Source organism: Rhinolophus hipposideros (genome assembly GCF_964194185.1).
Source record: "Rhinolophus hipposideros genome assembly, chromosome: 14".
Taxonomy (NCBI): domain Eukaryota; kingdom Metazoa; phylum Chordata; class Mammalia; order Chiroptera; family Rhinolophidae; genus Rhinolophus; species Rhinolophus hipposideros.
The window spans coordinates 20527519-20545111 of record NC_138060.1 but is presented as its reverse complement, the minus strand read 5'-3'; the positions used below and the strand labels follow the sequence as shown (position 1 = coordinate 20545111).

General features: G+C 59.3%; 2 protein-coding genes across 4 annotated transcripts in view; one reads left to right on the top strand and one right to left on the bottom strand.

The window, feature by feature from the left end:
* The window catches only part of DNAH1 (dynein axonemal heavy chain 1), a 73907-nt gene extending 65589 nt beyond the window's left edge, over positions 1-8318 (top strand). Inside the window, exons 61-78 of the mRNA XM_081073046.1 lie at positions 373-492; positions 621-770; positions 901-1061; positions 1754-1979; positions 2112-2307; positions 2589-2740; positions 3176-3372; positions 3613-3757; positions 4006-4164; positions 4240-4371; positions 4701-4871; positions 4954-5133; positions 5202-5378; positions 5845-6015; positions 6181-6311; positions 6679-7030; positions 7351-7585; positions 8153-8318. Coding sequence (XP_080929172.1) covers positions 373-492; positions 621-770; positions 901-1061; positions 1754-1979; positions 2112-2307; positions 2589-2740; positions 3176-3372; positions 3613-3757; positions 4006-4164; positions 4240-4371; positions 4701-4871; positions 4954-5133; positions 5202-5378; positions 5845-6015; positions 6181-6311; positions 6679-7030; positions 7351-7585; positions 8153-8274 — 3177 coding nt within the window. The 3' untranslated portion in view covers positions 8275-8318. The remainder of the gene's footprint in view (positions 1-372; positions 493-620; positions 771-900; positions 1062-1753; positions 1980-2111; positions 2308-2588; positions 2741-3175; positions 3373-3612; positions 3758-4005; positions 4165-4239; positions 4372-4700; positions 4872-4953; positions 5134-5201; positions 5379-5844; positions 6016-6180; positions 6312-6678; positions 7031-7350; positions 7586-8152) is intronic.
* Positions 8319-8842: 524 nt separating this feature from the next.
* Positions 8843-17570, bottom strand: BAP1 (BRCA1 associated deubiquitinase 1; the record flags this gene model as incomplete). 3 transcript variants are annotated; one of them, XM_081073044.1, is made up of 17 exons in its annotated part: positions 8843-10179; positions 10379-10451; positions 10567-10659; positions 10923-11083; positions 11191-11669; positions 12211-12344; positions 12755-12939; positions 13417-13564; positions 13830-13953; positions 14407-14485; positions 14737-14879; positions 14964-15025; positions 15498-15617; positions 15989-16121; positions 17084-17138; positions 17241-17270; positions 17366-17570. In XM_081073044.1, 17 exons carry the CDS (start codon positions 17400-17402, stop codon positions 10046-10048), a joined length of 2190 nt encoding a protein of 729 aa, XP_080929170.1. In that variant the 3' UTR covers positions 8843-10045. The 3 variants fall into 3 exon arrangements, with proteins under 3 accessions (XP_080929170.1, XP_080929171.1, XP_080929169.1); XM_081073045.1 differs by having other exon boundaries at positions 13866-13953; positions 17366-17527; XM_081073043.1 differs by having other exon boundaries at positions 17084-17270; positions 17366-17402.
* Positions 17571-17593: the final 23 nt, after the last annotated feature.

Here is a 17593-nt window from a genome sequence, read left to right as displayed (position 1 = left end):
TGAGTGTTAAGAAGGTTCCTAAAAGAAGTAGTGTCTGAGTTGGACCCCGAAGGACAGGTAGAGTTGGCACAGGAAAAGAACCAAGAGGCTACAGGCAGAAGTCAAAGGTGAGCATAGGGCAGGAGGGCCAATGGGCTGTGGGCGCTGTGGAGATGGTCTAACTGAGCGAGGACTCAGTGGGCAGAGAGACAGAGGCCCCGGGGAGGATGGTGCGGGCAGCCAGCCTAGGAAACACTGCTGCCTCCCTCCCACTTCCTTGGGGATGCGATAAGGAGAGGCATCACAGCCAAAGCATGGGTTGGGAGCAGCGATGCCCCAGCTGACCCTCTTCCTTCTGAGAGCCCCGACCCAGTACAGCACTGGCCCCCACAGATTGCTGGCCTCCCCAACGACATGCTGTCAGTGGAGAACGGGGTCATCAACCAGTTCTCCCAGCGTTGGACCCACTTCATCGACCCTCAGGGCCAGGCCAACAAGTGGATCAAGAACATGGTGAGCCCGCCTGCCAGATGCCACCACTTCACCCAGCGAGGCTCAGCAGGTGCGAGGGGAGTAGCTGAGCCTCAGGGTGGCTGTCAGCCCCCACAGCCCCTACCTTCTGCCTACCCCCACCCCCACAGGAGAAAGACAATGGGCTGGATGTGTTCAAGCTGAGTGACCGTGACTTCCTGCGCAGCATGGAGAATGCCATCCGCTTTGGCAAGCCCTGCCTTCTGGAGAATGTGGGCGAGGAGCTGGACCCAGCCCTAGAGCCCGTGCTGCTCAAGCAAGTGAGCCTGCAGCCGTGGGGCATGGGAAGTGGACTGTTGCCCTGGGGAAGAGGGCAGCCCCCCCACCCCCCGGCTCCTGCCACACTGGTGAGGCTCAGGCCACAGCACTTGCCCCTTCCACCCACCACAGACATACAAGCAGCAGGGGAACACGGTGCTGAAGTTAGGAGACACAGTGATTCCCTACCACGAGGACTTCAAGATGTACATCACCACCAAGCTGCCCAACCCACACTACACACCTGAGATCGCCACTAAGCTCACCCTCATCAACTTCACCCTATCGCCCAGGTGAGCTCCAGCCCCCAGGCACCTGCATCAGCTCTGCCTCAGCCTGTCCAGCTGTCCCTCTCCTACCCCCGGGCCGGGACTTGGGTTTTTACCCCACTCAGAGGCTCTAGCACCGCCTTGCCCAGATGCCTTTCTCCTGCAGCTCAGCCCTCTCCAGCTCGGGTGCACTCACCTCAGAGCTATCCTGGGGCCCTGAGGCAGGCACACTCTGGGCCCCTGAACTCAAGCTGTTTCCTGCCCTTATAGCCATGAGCCCAGGCACTGTGGCTTTTACTGGCCACTCACACAGACCTCACAGGCCTGTAGAACCACAGGCCTGCTCCAGGCTAAGCCTCCATGTCAGGGGCCTACAAACCTCTCCACAGAGCAGGGGGTGTCCCTGGCCCTCCCCGTCACCCACTGCTTCCTCCTGCTGAGAAAGAGTTTTTCCGAGACCCTAGCAGGTCACACATGCACCTGCCCGGCCCCTCCTGGAATCCCAGGCTGCCACCGAGGTCTCACTGAGAACGGGTCCCTCTGAAGGCAGGCTCCACATTAGTCCTGAAGTCTGAGACTGGCTGGGCCTTCCTGGCTGACACCAGCAAGGACTCCGTGCTCCTGGAGCCCCAAGAGCACACGGAAGTGGGGGGCTTGGGCAGGCTCCAGGCTGGCCCTCCAGGCCCACCTGACCTGGTGTTCCCGGCCCCTGGCAGTGGCCTAGAGGACCAGCTGCTGGGCCAGGTAGTGGCTGAGGAGCGGCCCGACCTGGAAGAAGCCAAGAACCAGCTGATTGTCAGTAATGCCAAGATGCGGCAGGAGCTGAAGGACATTGAAGACCAGATCCTCTACCGGCTCAGCTCCTCTGAGGGCAACCCCGTGGATGACATGGAACTCATCAAGGTGCTGGAGGCTTCCAAGACGAAGGCTGCGGAGATCCAGGTTAGCAATGGCCTGCCCACCCTGCTGCCTCTCCCCACCTGCCCCCGGCCTGACCCTGTCCCCACCCACCTCCGCCTGCTGCTCTTGGCCAGCCTACCTGGGCCTGACCGCCACCCCCCACGGTATCCCCAGGCCAAGGTCAGGATTGCAGAGCAGACAGAGAAGGACATTGACCTCACGCGCATGGAGTACATACCAGTGGCTGTCCGCACCCAGATCCTCTTCTTCTGCGTGTCTGACCTGGCCAACGTGGACCCCATGTACCAGTACTCCCTCGAGTGGTTTCTCAACATCTTCCTGTCGGGCATCGCCAACTCAGAGAGGGCAGGTAGCCATGGCACACATGCCCACGTTGACACAAACACCAGGCTGCCACCTGCACAGATGGGACACGTGTCATACTTCCGCAGAGGGCACATACATCTCAGACACACACCCCTTCCTACCTTCCTTGGAGCCCTTTTACTGGGAGCTCCAAATGCCTCAGTGGGAGGCCCAGACTGCCCTCGGGATGCTTGGGAGACCGGATAGGCTGGGCTGGGCTGAGCCCCAGGCCTCTTGCTTCCCGGCCCTCTCCCCATGTGCTGTTATCACCTCTCTGCCCTGCAGACAACCTGAAGAAGCGCATTGCCAACATCAACCGCTACCTGACCTACAGCCTCTACAGCAACGTCTGCCGCAGCCTCTTTGAGAAGCACAAGCTGATGTTTGCCTTCCTGCTGTGTGCCCGCATCATGATGAATGAGAACAAGATCGACCAGGTGCAGGAGCAGACAGGCAGTTGGTTGGGCGGCGCAGAGACCCAGGAAAGACCACCCGAGGAGTTGCCCTGTTGCAGGGCCTGGGAGAACAGGGTGGAAGGAAAGGGAAGGCCAGGTGTGAAGGCACAGCAAGAGCAAAGGGGCAGAGGCCTCAGGAAACACAGTTCCTTGCTTAAAAACGGCCAGGAGACCCTGGATTAGGTAGGCCCACGCAGCCGTGAGCACAGGCCTTCTGAGTCTTGAGTGTGCTGCTGGCACAGAGGCTGGCCTGAGCCTCCCAGCTCGCACCCTCATGAGCCCCAGGTGTTTCGTGGTGTGTTAGAAATACTGCCACGATAGTGAGAGTGACAGCCACCATGGCTCGAGCCCTCACTGTGTGCCTGGCATGTTCACAGGCACATAGGGCCTAGAACTAGCCTCCCACTGTCCCAACAGAGCGAGTGGCGCTACCTCCTGTCTGGGGGCTCCATCCAGGTCATGACTGAGAACCCTGCAGTGGGCTGGCTGTCAGAGCGGGCCTGGCGAGACATCCTGGCACTGTCGAACCTGCCAGCCTTCTCCTCCTTCGCCACTGACTTTGTGAAGTACCTCTCAGAATTCCGGGTCATCTTCGACAGCCTCGAGCCCCACCGGTGAGCTGAGCCCCAGGCCATGGCAGGGTGGGCACATCAAGGGGGTGAGACCCCAGACACAGGAGCCTTCTCTGAGGGGCCACCCAGGGTTGCCCTGCAGCTGTGGCCTCATGTCTTCCATGCCCCTGGCCTTGTACCCCCCCAGACACCGCACTCTCCTCTGCCATCCATCAGGCAGAGTCCCTGTGGCCAGTGCCCTCCCACAGGTCAGCTTTCAGGGACACATGGGCACTGTTGCAGGGAGCCCTTGCCTGGCATCTGGGACCAGTACCTGGACCAGTTCCAGAAGCTGCTGGTCCTGCGCTGCCTGCGTGGGGACAAAGTTACCAATGCCATGCAGGACTTTGTGGCCGCCAACCTGGAGCCACGCTTTATTGAGCCCCAGGCAAGTGCTACCAGCCAGTGTCCCCTGCTAAGCCTCATCTTGGGCCCTGGTTGCACCTGGACAGACCACTTTGCAGCCTTGGTGGGGCAGGAACTCCTAGCCCCACCCCTCCAAAGGCTCTGGGATGTTCCATGCCCCCCCAGGAAGCCCCCGGGACCTCTGTGGAAACCCCAAGATTGCCCTCCCTTGCTCTGGTCCCTGAGCCTCCTTAGCCCCAGCTGGCCCCAGCGTCTCTCCCTGTCCTGCAGACAGCCAACCTATCAGTGGTGTTTAAAGACTCCAACTCCACCACGCCCCTCATCTTTGTGCTTTCACCTGGCACTGACCCTGCTGCCGACCTGTACAAGTTTGCTGAAGAAATGAAGTTCTCCAAGAAGCTTTCTGCCATCTCCCTGGGCCAGGGCCAGGTAAGAGTGGGGACAGGAGGGCGATGGGGGACCAGGCCAGCTGGTCCCAGCCACTAAGCACTCCCGCCCCCACAGGGCCCTCGGGCAGAAGCCATGATGCGCAGCTCCATAGAGAGGGGCAAGTGGGTCTTCTTTCAGAACTGCCACCTGGCCCCGAGCTGGATGCCAGCCCTAGAGCGCCTCATCGAGCACATCAATCCCGACAAGGTGCGCCAGCCTCCTCTGCTGGAGGGAGTACTAGTGTGTCCGACCCAGGACTGGGAGGCTAAATGAGGTGCTCCCGCAAAGCACTCCGCCTCGCCCGGCACACAGCCAGTGCCCGGGAACAGGCGGCGCGTACAGCGGCTCCCGCCAGGTTACTCTTTCCGGTGGGGATGTGAATTGCTCAAGGCCACCCAGCACGGACCGGTGACCCTGGGACTTGCCAAAGCTCATGTGCTTAATCTGTGGCCGAGGGTCCCTGGGGAGGCGGGAGCCTGCTGTGGGGGAGGCCATCAGGTCGGGGTCCCCATGCTCACGGGGAGCGTGGCCGCCAGGTGCACCGGGACTTCCGCCTGTGGCTCACCAGCCTGCCCAGCAACAAGTTCCCAGTGTCCATCCTGCAGAACAGCTCCAAGATGACCATTGAGCCACCACGAGGGGTCAAGGCCAACCTGCTCAAGTCCTACAGCAGCCTCAGTGACGACTTCTTTAACTCTTGTCACAAGGTGAGGCACACTTGGCGATGCCCCACCTGCCTGCCCTGCCCCCATCCTCACGCCGCATGTCCCTGCCCCTCACCTCTCGTAGGTGATGGAGTTCAAGTCCCTGCTGTTGTCTCTGTGCCTGTTTCATGGGAACGCGCTGGAGCGCCGGAAGTTCGGGCCCCTGGGCTTCAACATCCCCTACGAGTTCACCGATGGGGACCTGCGTATATGCATCAGCCAGCTCAAGATGTTCCTGGACGAGTATGATGCCATCCCCTACAAGGTGGCCTGGGGACAGGCCGGGGGCAAGGGGCTGGGCGCTTGTGGGGGCCTCACCTACCCACCCCATAGGTCCTCAAATACACGGCAGGGGAGATCAACTACGGGGGCCGCGTCACCGATGACTGGGACCGCCGCTGTGTCATGAACATCCTGGAGGACTTCTACAGCCCGGCTGTGCTCTCCCCTGAGCACAGCTACAGCACCTCTGGCATCTACCACCAGATCCAGCCCACCTATGACCTCAACGTGAGCACCGCCTGGGCGCTGGCTGAGAGGACGTGGGCCCTGCCCTTCAGTTGCTCCTTCTCGTTGAGGAATCCATGCCACACAGACAAGCAGCTGCCTGCGTGCACCCACTCAGCGAGGCACGGCAGACGCAGGGCAACCCGACCCAGCCCACGCCGTCAGGGGGAGCTCCCTGAGGAAGCATGGCTTTAGCTAAGACGTGAGAGGAGCAGTCAGGCAGTCCAGAGTGGGGGTCATCAGTGTAAAGGAGGGAGTGTGACAGGTCTGAATAGCCAAATGAAGTAACAGGGAGCTGAATGGCAGTGAGAAGGGGACTGGGAGGGAGGCAGAGGCCATGGAGTCCCCAAAACAGCAGGGTTGCAACCAGGGTGATGAGTAGGGGATGTGATGTGCTCAATGGGAAGGCCGCCCCACAGCTGGCGGTACAGCCAGGCGGGAGCTCCAGTTACGCCCTCCTGTCCCTTAGGGTTACATCTCCTACATCAAGGGCCTCCCTCTCAACGACATGCCTGAGATCTTTGGCCTGCATGACAACGCCAACATCACCTTTGCCCAGAATGAAACTTATGCCCTGCTCGGTGCCATCATACAGCTGCAACCTAAATCAACCTCTGTGGGTGGCCAGGGCCGGGAGGAGGTGTGTGGCAACAGGGGAAAGGGGCCCAAGGGTTGGGCAGGGCCGATCTCCCACCCACCATCCTGCCTGCTCCCTGTGGGCAGGAAATCTGTGCATGTGGAATCCTGTGCGGGGGTGGGGTGGTGGAATAGAGCCCTGACCCCCAGTATCCCTTTGCCGTGACAGATAGTAGAGGACATGGCCCAGAACATTCTTCTCCAGGTGCCTGAGCCCATCAACATACAGTTGGTGATGACTAAGTACCCTGTGCTGTATGAGGAGTCAATGAACACGGTGCTGATACAGGAAGTCATTCGGTAACCCCCCCACCATGCCCAGCCCTGTAGTCAGCAGTCACTGGGCTGTAGAGAAAGGACAGCAAGAGCTACTGTGGGCCAGGTGCCATGCCAAGTGCCATAAATTCATCATCTAACTCAACCACATTTTTATTCCCATTTTACAGATGAGCAAACCAAGGCCCACAAAGGTTATGTGAACTAAAGTCACACATTTGCTAAGAGCGGGATTGATATCCAGACTGTCCAACCAGCTCTATCCTCTTAGCCCCTATGTTTATTCAGCCATTGTTTCTTTTGTCTATGGCCTACAACTAGGGGGGGGGGGCTGTGGATACTGCCACACGGCTCTGGCCCACTGTCTGCCTCCTCACCACTGGCCCCATAGGTACAATCGGCTGCTGCAGGTGATCACACAGACACTACGAGACCTGCTCAAGGCACTCAAGGGGCTGGTCGTGATGTCCTTGCAGCTGGAGCTGATGGCTGCCAGCTTATATAACAACACTGTGCCTGAGCTCTGGAATGCCAAGGCCTACCCATCGCTCAAGCCACTGTCCTCGTGGGTCATGGATCTGCTGCAGCGCCTGGACTTCCTGCAGACCTGGATCCACGGGGGCATCCCGGCTGTCTTCTGGATCAGTGGCTTCTTCTTCCCCCAGGCTTTCCTGACAGGCACTCTGCAGAACTTTGCCCGCAAGTCCGTCATCTCCATCGACACCATTTCCTTCGATTTCAAGGTCTGGACACAGCTAGGGCCAGGTCAGGTAACAGGCTGGGGTACAGCCCAGACAGGAGGAGCCTGAGGCCACAGCTGGCTGACAGTCAGGGGACCCCTGAGCGGGGGTCGGGGGACAAGGAAAGCCATGCCCAAAGAGGCCATGAGCCCCAGGGAAATCCCTAGAGGCAGAACACACACTGCAGGCTACCAGCTGAAATGGCAGGTGAGTGATGAGTAGTCAGGCAGAGTTCTCAGCAGGGAATTTGTGCCTCTGGACCCAAATTCTAACCCAGATTCTTGGTACTGGTAAGTGTGGGGCGTGTCTTTGTGACCACACAGGTGATGAGCCAGTCAGTGTCGGAGCTCAAGGAAAGGCCCAACGAGGGGTGCTATATCCATGGACTATTCCTTGAAGGCGCCCGCTGGGACCCCACGGCCTTCCAGCTGGCCGAGTCGCGACCCAAGGAGCTCTACACGGACATGGCCGTTATCTGGCTCCGGCCGGTACCCAACCGCAAGATCCAGAAGCAGGCCATCTACCTGTGTCCCATCTACAAGACACTGACCCGTGCTGGTACAGGGCCCAGGGCAGGGAGCCTACACCACAGGCGGGGGCCCAGGCCTGCGCCAGCCCAAGCCAGTTAGGTTGACCCAGGTTAGCTGAAAAGGTAGCCGACAGAGATCATTCAACAGTCCTGAAACCAAAGCGGTAAGGACAGAGCTTGGTGGCAGCAGGCATACTAACGCGAGGCTGGGCTCAGTCTGTGGGGAGTGGCCTCTGAGCTCACCATCTTCTGGCCTCCCTAAGCAGACCCACCTTGGGTCCCGGGAGTCCCAGCCTGACAATGGAGGTCCAGAGTGGGCAACTGGGGACTGAAGAGGGGAGAATGGGCCTGGGCTGGGTCCAACAGGGAACAAGCAGTGGCAGCAACTCTCCCATTGCCACCTGTCCTCAATTGGTCAATGCATTAACCCTGAGCAGGCCTGAGCCTTGGCCAGATCCCCTCCCCAGGCAGGCTTCCTCTCAGATCAGGGTCCCCTCCTGGCCCCCGACTCAGTCTGCCAAACCCGTTGCCTCTACCCTGTCCCTGCTCTAGTTGTGGCAGGTAACTTAACCCTCCCCTTTATTTGCCTGCTCTAGGAACACTGTCAACCACAGGCCACTCCACCAACTACATCATTGCTGTGGAGATCCCCTCCGCCCAGCCCCAGCGACACTGGATAAAGCGTGGTGTGGCCCTCATCTGTGCCCTGGACTACTAGCCTCGGACAGAGGGTGGGGGCCATTAAAGCTGAGTTTTCTAAGCAGTCCAGCTGAGCCTTACCTGCTTACATCAGGCCCCTTCTGTAGGACTCACCGCTGGGAAAAGTGGGTTAAGGGGCTGCAGCAGCCTCGAGAGAATGCGGTTAGCAGGGGGAAGAGTGGCAGAGGTGGCAGCTTTGACCTGCTGGACCTGTCCAAGTGCAGTAAGGGGCAGTGAGCCCTCCAAGGTCCCACGGCCCCTGCAAGGACAGCACACCAGGTAGGCCTTGAGGCAGCCTTGCCTCCTCAACCCAGAGCCCCAGCGTCTCTCCACATGGCACGGCCTTCTCCCCAAGTGCACCTTACTCAACTCCAGCTTCCACAGCCCACCCAAAGCTCCTCCTCAGCTCAGGTGCTAAATTCTAGGCTCAGGGTCCCAAGAACCTGCCGCAGAAGGATGGATGCCCAAGCATGCCTACTCCTCCCCTCTGTCACGGGGCCTTCAGCCCAGGTCTGGTTAGGCCCTCACTCCAATCTCAGCCTAGCCTGCAAACCTCAGGCCAGTAACCACAGGACGGTTCATTTTTTAGGAGAGTTTTATTCATTCATTGATCCAATATTTACAGGGACTCGAGGGGTCAAGCTGTGCTCAGCGCAGAGAGGCAACTGCCATGCCTGCCAGCTGTCCCCCACCCCCATCACTATGTACAGATAAGGGGCCTGCGTGGATCACCTTCAAAGCCGTCTGGCAGAGGCCATGGGGCTGTTGGGGGCCCGAGCTCCAGAGGCTGTGCTGGGCCCATTACCCCTTGGCATCAGGCCTTCTGGGAACACTGGGGCTCCAACTGGTTGTCTTGGTCCTGCTGTTCTCCCACCCTGAGGGCCTTGCAGAGGCTGAGGAAGCTGGCATGGCAGGGAAAGCTGAGTGGTGCCAGTTTCCCGCAAGCAGCCCTGTCTCTGCTTCCCCTAAGAGGAGGGAAACATGGTAATACTGAGGGGCTGAGCAGAGGCTACTCTGAGCCCAAGGCTCCAGGGACAGAGCCCAGGAGCCCGAGGCAGGCCCACTGGCAGGGCCACAACACTGAAAGTAAAGAGCCTCAGGGCCTTGCCGCAGAGAGCAGACTTGACAAGCCCCACTGGAGCCAGGGAGTTTAGAAGCCACCAAACAGCTCAAACACTCCTCTCTGCTCAGGCTGTGGGACCCCCGCAGGCTGCTCACCCCACACCCACTGGGACACCCCACTCCCAGACCAGCCCAGCAGCCGGCTCCGAATTTGGAATTCTCCCAGGAGGGACGAAGAGCAGACCTGGATTCCTCACAACAGAGACAACTGGCGGCTAGGGCTAGAGAAGCAGGCCCATGCCCACCCAGGCCCCACCACGATGACAGCTGTTAGGAGAGAATGCAGAGTCAAGAAACCGGCTATGTCAACACAGTGGTGGCAAGATGGGCCAGAGCCCAGAAAAATAGACGTCTTTGTAGGTAAAATATATATTCTGCTGCCCAGGCAGAAAGGCCAGGTCCCGCAGCCCCACAGCCGGCTGTGGAGGAAACTGCAGCTCCTTGCTGTGCCCCAGCTCCAGCTGCTGATTCCTGAGCGCTATGGGGCTGACCTACCCTACCAGGCCCGGGGGCACCATGCAGGGAATCCCAGCCTGTCTCCCATCCCCAGGGTCTGGGCTCTCTGGCTCGAACTATTCAGTAATACTGGGAAGGGGAGAGTGGGGCAGGGAAGGGGCCCTGGTGAGGGCCACACGGCAAGAGCGGGCTGCAGTCAGGGCCAGCAGTCCTCATTGGCGCTTAGCCTTGTAGGGGCGCGAGCGTTTCCTCCGGTCAGGCTTCCGCTGCTTATGGAGCCGGCCAATGCTGACCCCTTGGCGCCGCCGCACTGAAATGTTCTGCTCCACCAGGGTGGCCAGCATGCCTGCAGAGAGACAGAGGCCCTTGAGCAGGTGGCTGGCTGCCCAGCAGGCCACAGCATCAGGCCAGGAGCTGAGGGTGTCACAGCCCTCCCTGAGCCCCACCGTCTGCTCAAGCTCCAGCAGAGGCCTGACAGGGGGTACCTGAGGGACAGGGCCTTCAGCAGGGCACGCCAGATACGACGCAACAGTGAGTCCCCTCACCTTCCTGAGCCAGCATGGAGATGAAGGTGCAGATGAACTCATCGTAGTTGTGGGTCCTTCTCTGGTCATCAATCTGCAGGAAAAGAGGATGAGGGCACATCTCAGAGCTGCCACCAACTGACCTCAGGAGGTCGCCTTTCTGGGAAGGCAGACGGGCAGAGGACCAGGCAGCTGGAGAGAGGACCCACCTTGAACTTCTTCCTCTTCTCCACCTCTTCCTTGAGGCAGGCCTCATAATTTGCAATCTCAGCCTCCACACACTTCAGCAGTGCCAGCAGCTCCTGCCAAAATCCACCATTGCACCCATAAGGGGGCTGGCCGGTGCCAAAGCCACACTACCAGGAGGCAGCAAGAGGCAAAGCTAAGCAGCCATAGTGCCTGGAGCTGACCGGGGCCCTGCCACTGCTTAACCCAGACAGGCTTCCTGCTGCATAGCTTCAGCCACCAGCCTGCACAACACTCCCACCAAGAACCCAGCTCTGGGCAGCAGTGCCCCAGGCCCTTGCCTCTGCCGAGATTAGGAGAGAGAACTTCAGGGGCTTACCTTGGGTGAGTACTTCTCCCCACTCAAGGGCTCTCCAGGCCTCACCAGCCCCGACTTCTCTCTGCCATCCACAGCTTCCACCACCTCTTTCTCCTCGGGGCTGCCAGACCCTTGGCTGCCTTGGCTCGGTCTGATGGAGGGCGAGGAACCCTTCCCACCCTCTGGGAAAAGAAGGCATGAGAAGACCCATCAGAGTGCAGGACACTTGTCACTTGGCCACCTCCCTCCTCAGTACACCCAATGGACAGTGAGCCAGCCCAAGGCCCACCTGTCAGTGCCAGGGGACTGAGCACACCATCCTCGGCCAAATGCAGCAAGCCCGTGCTGATGACAGGTCCCAGGTCACGTACAGCACGATTGTAGCGTATACAGTCCACGCGCAACAGGCTGTCATCCTCTCCAAAAAGCACTTTGGAGATGTGGGAGGTGACAGGGCTGGAGGGCCGCGTTGGGTTGGCGGAGCGGATGGGCGAGCGCAGCGGTGAGTTGAAAGCGCTGCCAATCTCAGAGGCTGTGTCTGTGCTCTCATTGCTGGGGGTGGGTGAAGGCTGAGAATGCGTGGGCACTGCCACAGCTGGACTCCCAGCCCCGCTGCTGGTCTTGATGGACAGTGGGATTGAGAGGTCTTTCTGGGACTCTTTGAGCTTCTCAGCCAAGACGTTGATGGTGTTGGGCTGCAGCACCGATAGCTGGCCGTCCCCGGACCCACTCAATGGCCCTGGCTTCCCTGGCCCCTTTCGCTTGTACCTGTAGGGCCCACGGAGGGGTGAGCCAAGGGAATGGGTCAGGTGATGACACACGCAGCAATGCCCAGAGTTGTCTGAACACATCCTGGCATGCAGTGACTGACAAGTGCAGCTCCACACACTCAATCCAGCAGCCTGACCTGGCCACACCACGCCTGGCACCCTACGCCCTACGCTGTAGCCAGGTTTCCTCGAAGGGCACCGTCACTATTTTAGCTGCTGGCCTTTTGCCAATGCCACGTCTTCCAGTAAAACTACGCCTGCCCCACCTCCTCCATCCCTGCTTCATCCAATGTTTCAAGACTGAGGCAAAGGCCACCCGCAACAGGACATGTCCTGATGTTTGCTTAAACGTGCTCAGCCCTCCCCCCAGCCCTCCCCAAACTTGGGACCTGGAATCAGCCCCTTCTTGCCAGCCGGCCCTGCCCTGCACTCAGCAGCTCGGTAGTGTCTGTCTGCCGACGGGCATTCTCAGACACGGGCGGGAACAGTCAGGACAGGGTCCACAGGCCTCAGCGCCTGCAGCCCCGAGTGGGGCTGACCTGAGGGCGGGGCTGGTGTTCTGCATGTCATCCTCCTCGTCGTCCTCCTCGTCGTCCTCGTCGTCCGAGGACTGCTGCGGTGGGCGCACGGGGACGCGGCTGCGGCCCACACCTGCTGCCAGGTCTTCCTCCTCCTGCAGCAGAGACCCAGGGCGGCCATGGGGCCAGCACAGGCTGAGCACAGCACGCACAGCCAGCCAGAAGGCCAACACGGCTCTCCAGGTGCTCCAGAAGCCACCCTCCCAACCTGCCCACCAGGGCTTCTCAGAGAAACACGTGCCTTTATTTTGCCAGCAGAACCCAACCCATAGACTTGTACCAAGGAACATCATCTAAACATTAGCCCCGCAGCCACGAGGCTGCATTCAAAGCCAGAGGAGCTCTCGCTGCCTCCCTAAGCCCCTGCCACTGGGGCTTCTGAGTATCAGACAGAAGAACCAGGCCCGGGTGGAGGGTGAACATCAAGGAAACCACCTGAGGAAACTGCCTGCGGCAGCCTCAAGGGAATCCTGGAGGGAATGCTATGGGGACACTCCCAGCTCACCTGCATGGGGGACTTAGCATAGTTGTGATTGTCCAGAAAAGCTGGCAGCCGCTGGACAATGGGAGTGGGGTTAGGGGGAACCCCATTGAGGCTGCTCCCTGGAGGCTTCACCACCAGCTTGGGTTTGCTGGGAGGGCTGTGGGTCAGGGCTTGTGGGCATGACCCAGCCACCTCCTCCACACCGTCTGAGAGGAAAAGGAGCACAGGAAGGACCTTCAGCCAGAGCCTCGGGGAAAACTGTCCCCAGCCCACTGTCTCCCCATTCGTGACACAGCACTCCTCCCTGTCCCTTTCCAGAGCCAGCTGGTGGGACGGAAGTCAGCAGGCCCACAATGAGACAGAAGGATGAGATGGAAAAAGAGGGGGAGGCAGAAAGAAAAAAGCCTCTAAGATAACCAGAAAGGGAATACGCATTACAGAGAAGGCTCGGGCCTGTGGTAACGGCGGCCCTTCAGCGGTGCCTTTCTTTAGGAAAAAGCGATTCTCCCTCCCCGTTCCAATGGGAGGGCTGCAGGCACTGGGCTGGAGGCCTCCCACAGCAGCCTCTGCACCACTGCCCAAGTGCCATCATAGCTTCCAAAGACTTGCTCCGCTTGGGTCTCCTAGGCGAAGCTATGCCGTGCTGGACCTGAGGCCCAGGAGAGGCCCTAGACTGGCAGTACCTGTGTGCGGGCCCTCAGAGGCCGCTGGCGCCCTGCTGGCCTCCAGAGCCAGGGGAGACTTGCCACTGGCTGGTTTGGACTCCTCAGGCAGCTGGGACTCTTGAGACTTGTGGGTCTGAATCAGCTCTGGTTGCGTTACCCTGATCAGCTGAAAACAGAATCCAAGGCTCTCAGCAGTGAAGGCAGCCCCACTCTCTACCTTCAATAGCTAAGGGCCTTGGCGCTACCCATTCCCTCAGAGCGAAATACACCAGCCAAACCCAAACCTCCTTTTAGAAACTACTTTTCCTCCCTACCCCAAGTCCCACCTTCCCCACGAAGGACGCAAAGGAGAGAAGTGGTTAGGTGAAGCCAAGATCCGCAATAGAGGATTTAGGAATCAGAGACGAGGGCACGGCTGGGCAGGGCCCCACCTGCTGCAGGGCCTCCAGGACTATCTGACGGTTCACCTTCAGCACGTGCAGCCGGGCCTCGTACTTGATCCTGCGGTCAGGCACCACCGCCATCAGGTTGAAGCGGATGTCATGGTAGGGCTCCCTGCAGTCACAGAGGCAGCTCTCAGTGAGCGCAGCTTCCGCCCCAGCCCCACCATCAAGCTGAGGCCCATCATCCCAGCAGGGCTCCCTAAAGCACACCTACAGCCACTGTTACAGACCCCACCACAATAGGCAGGCAGCAGCTGGCCATGCACGCCAGGTACCTTAGAGATTGTGCCTGACAACAAGCTTTGTGAGGGACCTGACAGGAAGTGAGCCAGCACACCTGGGCCACCCAGGCCCGCCCCTCCGCAGCCTATCCCAAAGCAGGCCACAGGGCGCCTGGGCGGGAAACAGGGCAGTAAAGTGGGAACCCAAGATCTAAGCCCGATTTGCCAGATTTGCCGTGTGGCCTTATACAAGTCATCTGACCTCTCTCTGCCTTGGTTCCTTTTTCTGTGTCCCTCCCAATGGGGACAAGCTCCAGAGGGTAGGGCAGGCACAGGGCCCTTACCCTGCAGTGGCAAGGCCGATACGCTCCATGATGACCCGCCGGGCTTTGTCTGTCCACTCCTCATCCTCCCCCCAGGGCCCTAGGGAAGACCAAGATGAGGAGTCAGCAGGTGGGAAGCCCGGAGTGTGGGTAGGCCAAGAGTGGGAGGTGGGATGGAGAGCAGTCACACCAGGGAGTCAGGGGCTAGTCAGGCAATGCAGTGCAGGGTGCCATCTAGCCAGAGCCAGATGTCCTCAAAACCCACCGCCCACCACTAAGTCCCAAGCACCTGGCCCCAGCTCCCCAGGAGGTAAGCAGAAACCCCAATGGGCCCCAGCTCAGAATGCCTACCATGGTCAATGGGGTAGACCTTGAGCCCATCCAGCTCAAAAAGTCGGCCGGTGATAGGCACATAGCTGACAAAGTGGAACGCCTCCATGGTCCGCACTGCGCTAAGGCCGTTCTGCTTCTCAGGGAGGTGGCGTGGCTCAGGCCTTGGGGAAGGACACGGTCAAGGCCCAGAATGGGCTAGCCCTTCCTCGATCCCAGCCCCGTCAGCCCCTATAGTCCCCACACACCTGGCATGGCTATTATGTGCCTTGGCCAACTCCGGGGCATTGCCAATCGCATATCCTTTGCTCTAAAGGGAAGAAAATAAGGCCACATCAGAACAACTTCCGTGAGCCGCTGGGTGGGAAACAAAGCTCAGGAAAGCAGGCCTGAAGGTGTCCCAGGAACCTGAAGCGGCACAGGTGGACTCTCCTGAAGAGCAGAAGAGAGCTCTGGGGCTCCAAGTGGATGGGCTGTAATGGCTTTCCACAGTACCAGTGGGCATGGGAGCAACATGGCCTGATAAAGCGCTGAAAACAACGTCCTAAAATGGTGTCACTTAAGAATGTTCCTTCCTCCATATGTTTGTCTCCTTCCCTGACAAATGGGCCTAAAACTAACTGCCTTACACAATTAATTTAAGGGTCAAAGATAATTTAAATCATCACTTGAAAAGGAAAAAGCCTCACAGTGCCAAACGTCATATGGTGGCATCACCGGTGGCCCTGGATGTCAGACCTGCCCAGCCAGCTGTGAGCCAGGAGTACGGCGGCGTGGCCTACCTCAGGGCTGAAGCCTTTGGTAAAGTCCTTCATGCGACTCAGGGTGGGTCCCAGGTCCACATTGCTGCAGTTCAGGAGCACACTCAGCAGGGCATGAGTGGCGCAGGAGTTGGGGATCAGCTGTGAAACCAAGAACAGTCACCCATACACAGCACCCCTCAATCAAAGCCCATATGCACTGGGAATGGGGACCCAGAGAGGGACAGTCGCATCTGGACAACAACCCTCATCTTTGCCCAACATTTGTTCATTCAGCTGAATACCCACCAGATATCTGGGGACATAAGAGAGTGAACTCAGACCCCACACTGCTCTAAGATACTATACCCCCCTTTTTAATGAACAGCTCAGTTCCTTCTGCCGGGAGACTTCCACAACCACCACCCTTGGTGTCTGCCTCTCTCTTCCTCCTGCCTTCCCCCACTTCCACTTCCCCAGCAAAGAAAATGGCAGCATCCCACCCTCCAGACGGAACACAGAGCCCAGCAGACCTGATGAGCAAAGAACATGTTATTCACAATATCGTCATCAATCACAGATGTATCATCCACCAAGGTGGAGACCTTGCGACGGGACCGGCGCTCTTCGATCCATTTGAACAGGAAAATGAATCCATACACAGGGCTGGAGAAAGTAAGGAGCAGAGCTACGTCGTGCAAGTGGGGGAGGGCAATCAGCACCCCTTTCTTCCTCCCCTACTCCCCTGCACTGTCACCACTCCCATACTGCCACCTCTCCCCTGGTTTCTTCCTCACACTGCCCTGAGCCCTCACACCCCAGAAGCCCGCCGCCGGCAGTCTAGCATCAGCTTCCGGCTGAGGTGCTCCAGGTGTCCACCAACTGTCCCTATAAAGCCTACGGTTCTAGGATAAGAGAAGAAAAGCTGGAACCAATGGCCGGGAACAGCGTAGGAACAGAAAATGAGGAGACAACAGAAACTGCGATGAGGAATTGCTACACTAATTCTCACTTGCGACCCCAAGGTCTGGGCCCTAATGCAGCCAAGGCAGGAAACGAACACCCACATCAGCCCTTTCCTTCCCGAGAAATAAAAGCCGACTTCTCCGTTCAGTCACTGTGGCAGTTCCTCCACCTCCATTCTGCAGGACTACCAAAACAAGACCCTGGGGTTGGTCCCCCAGGAGAGGCTTTGCAGATGCCACACACCAGCCCACTGATACAAGACCCTTGTGTGGACATGAGAGGCACTGGCACACGGGCACAGTAAAGCAGTCATTAATGAATTACAGCTGCACAAAAGGCACTGTGTGACCTGGTCTAGAGAAGGGGCTGGCTTCCGGCTGCGAGAACAGAAAAGACAGCTGAACTGCTCTCCCAAGGATGCTTGGGACTTGTATTGGGGCAAAGATGCCACCACATAAAGGGAAGTGCTGAAAGGAGACCGGGAGAAAACAAAACTACCAGCTTGATCAGCAGGGCACCCAAAGAGGACGGTGATAAATCTCCTTGAAGGAGATTTGTACAATGTGGGGCTCCTGATACTGCCCCCCTTGGGTGGGACTTTTACCCAGGCCCTTCCCTAACCCTCGAGGTGTAAAGGGCGGTCCTGCCGCCAAACCACTCACCCCTGGCACTTGCTCTGAAGGTCATAGATCTCCTCGACTTGCACCCCTTTGACACCTGCGATCGGGGAAGGAGAGAAGTTGGGAAGGGCAGTCCCTGGCCGTGCAGCGAGGGCGCAGGGCTGGGCCCCCAGGTCCGGCGGGCAGAAGAGGCTCTTACCGAAATCTTCCACCAGGAGGGTGAAGAGGCCTGGTGGGGCGACAAGAGGAGCGGGTGGCGGTCAGGCAGACGCGTCCGGGGCCCCCCCTGCCTCCCCAATCCCGCCGAGCCGGCACACTCCTCACCAGGGTCGCTCTCCAGCTCCAGCCAGCCCTTATTCATCTTCCCGCGGGCGGCCCCTCAGCGCCATGTCCAGGCCCTCCCCACCCACCCGCCGCCCCCGCCGGGAGCCCCCGACGCCCACGGGGCCCCTAACCCCACACACAGACAACGGGGCCCGTTGCGTCACCCGCCCGCGCCGGCGACAACGTCACCAGAGAGCGACGGTCTGCGCCCCGCCTCCGAGCTGGTCT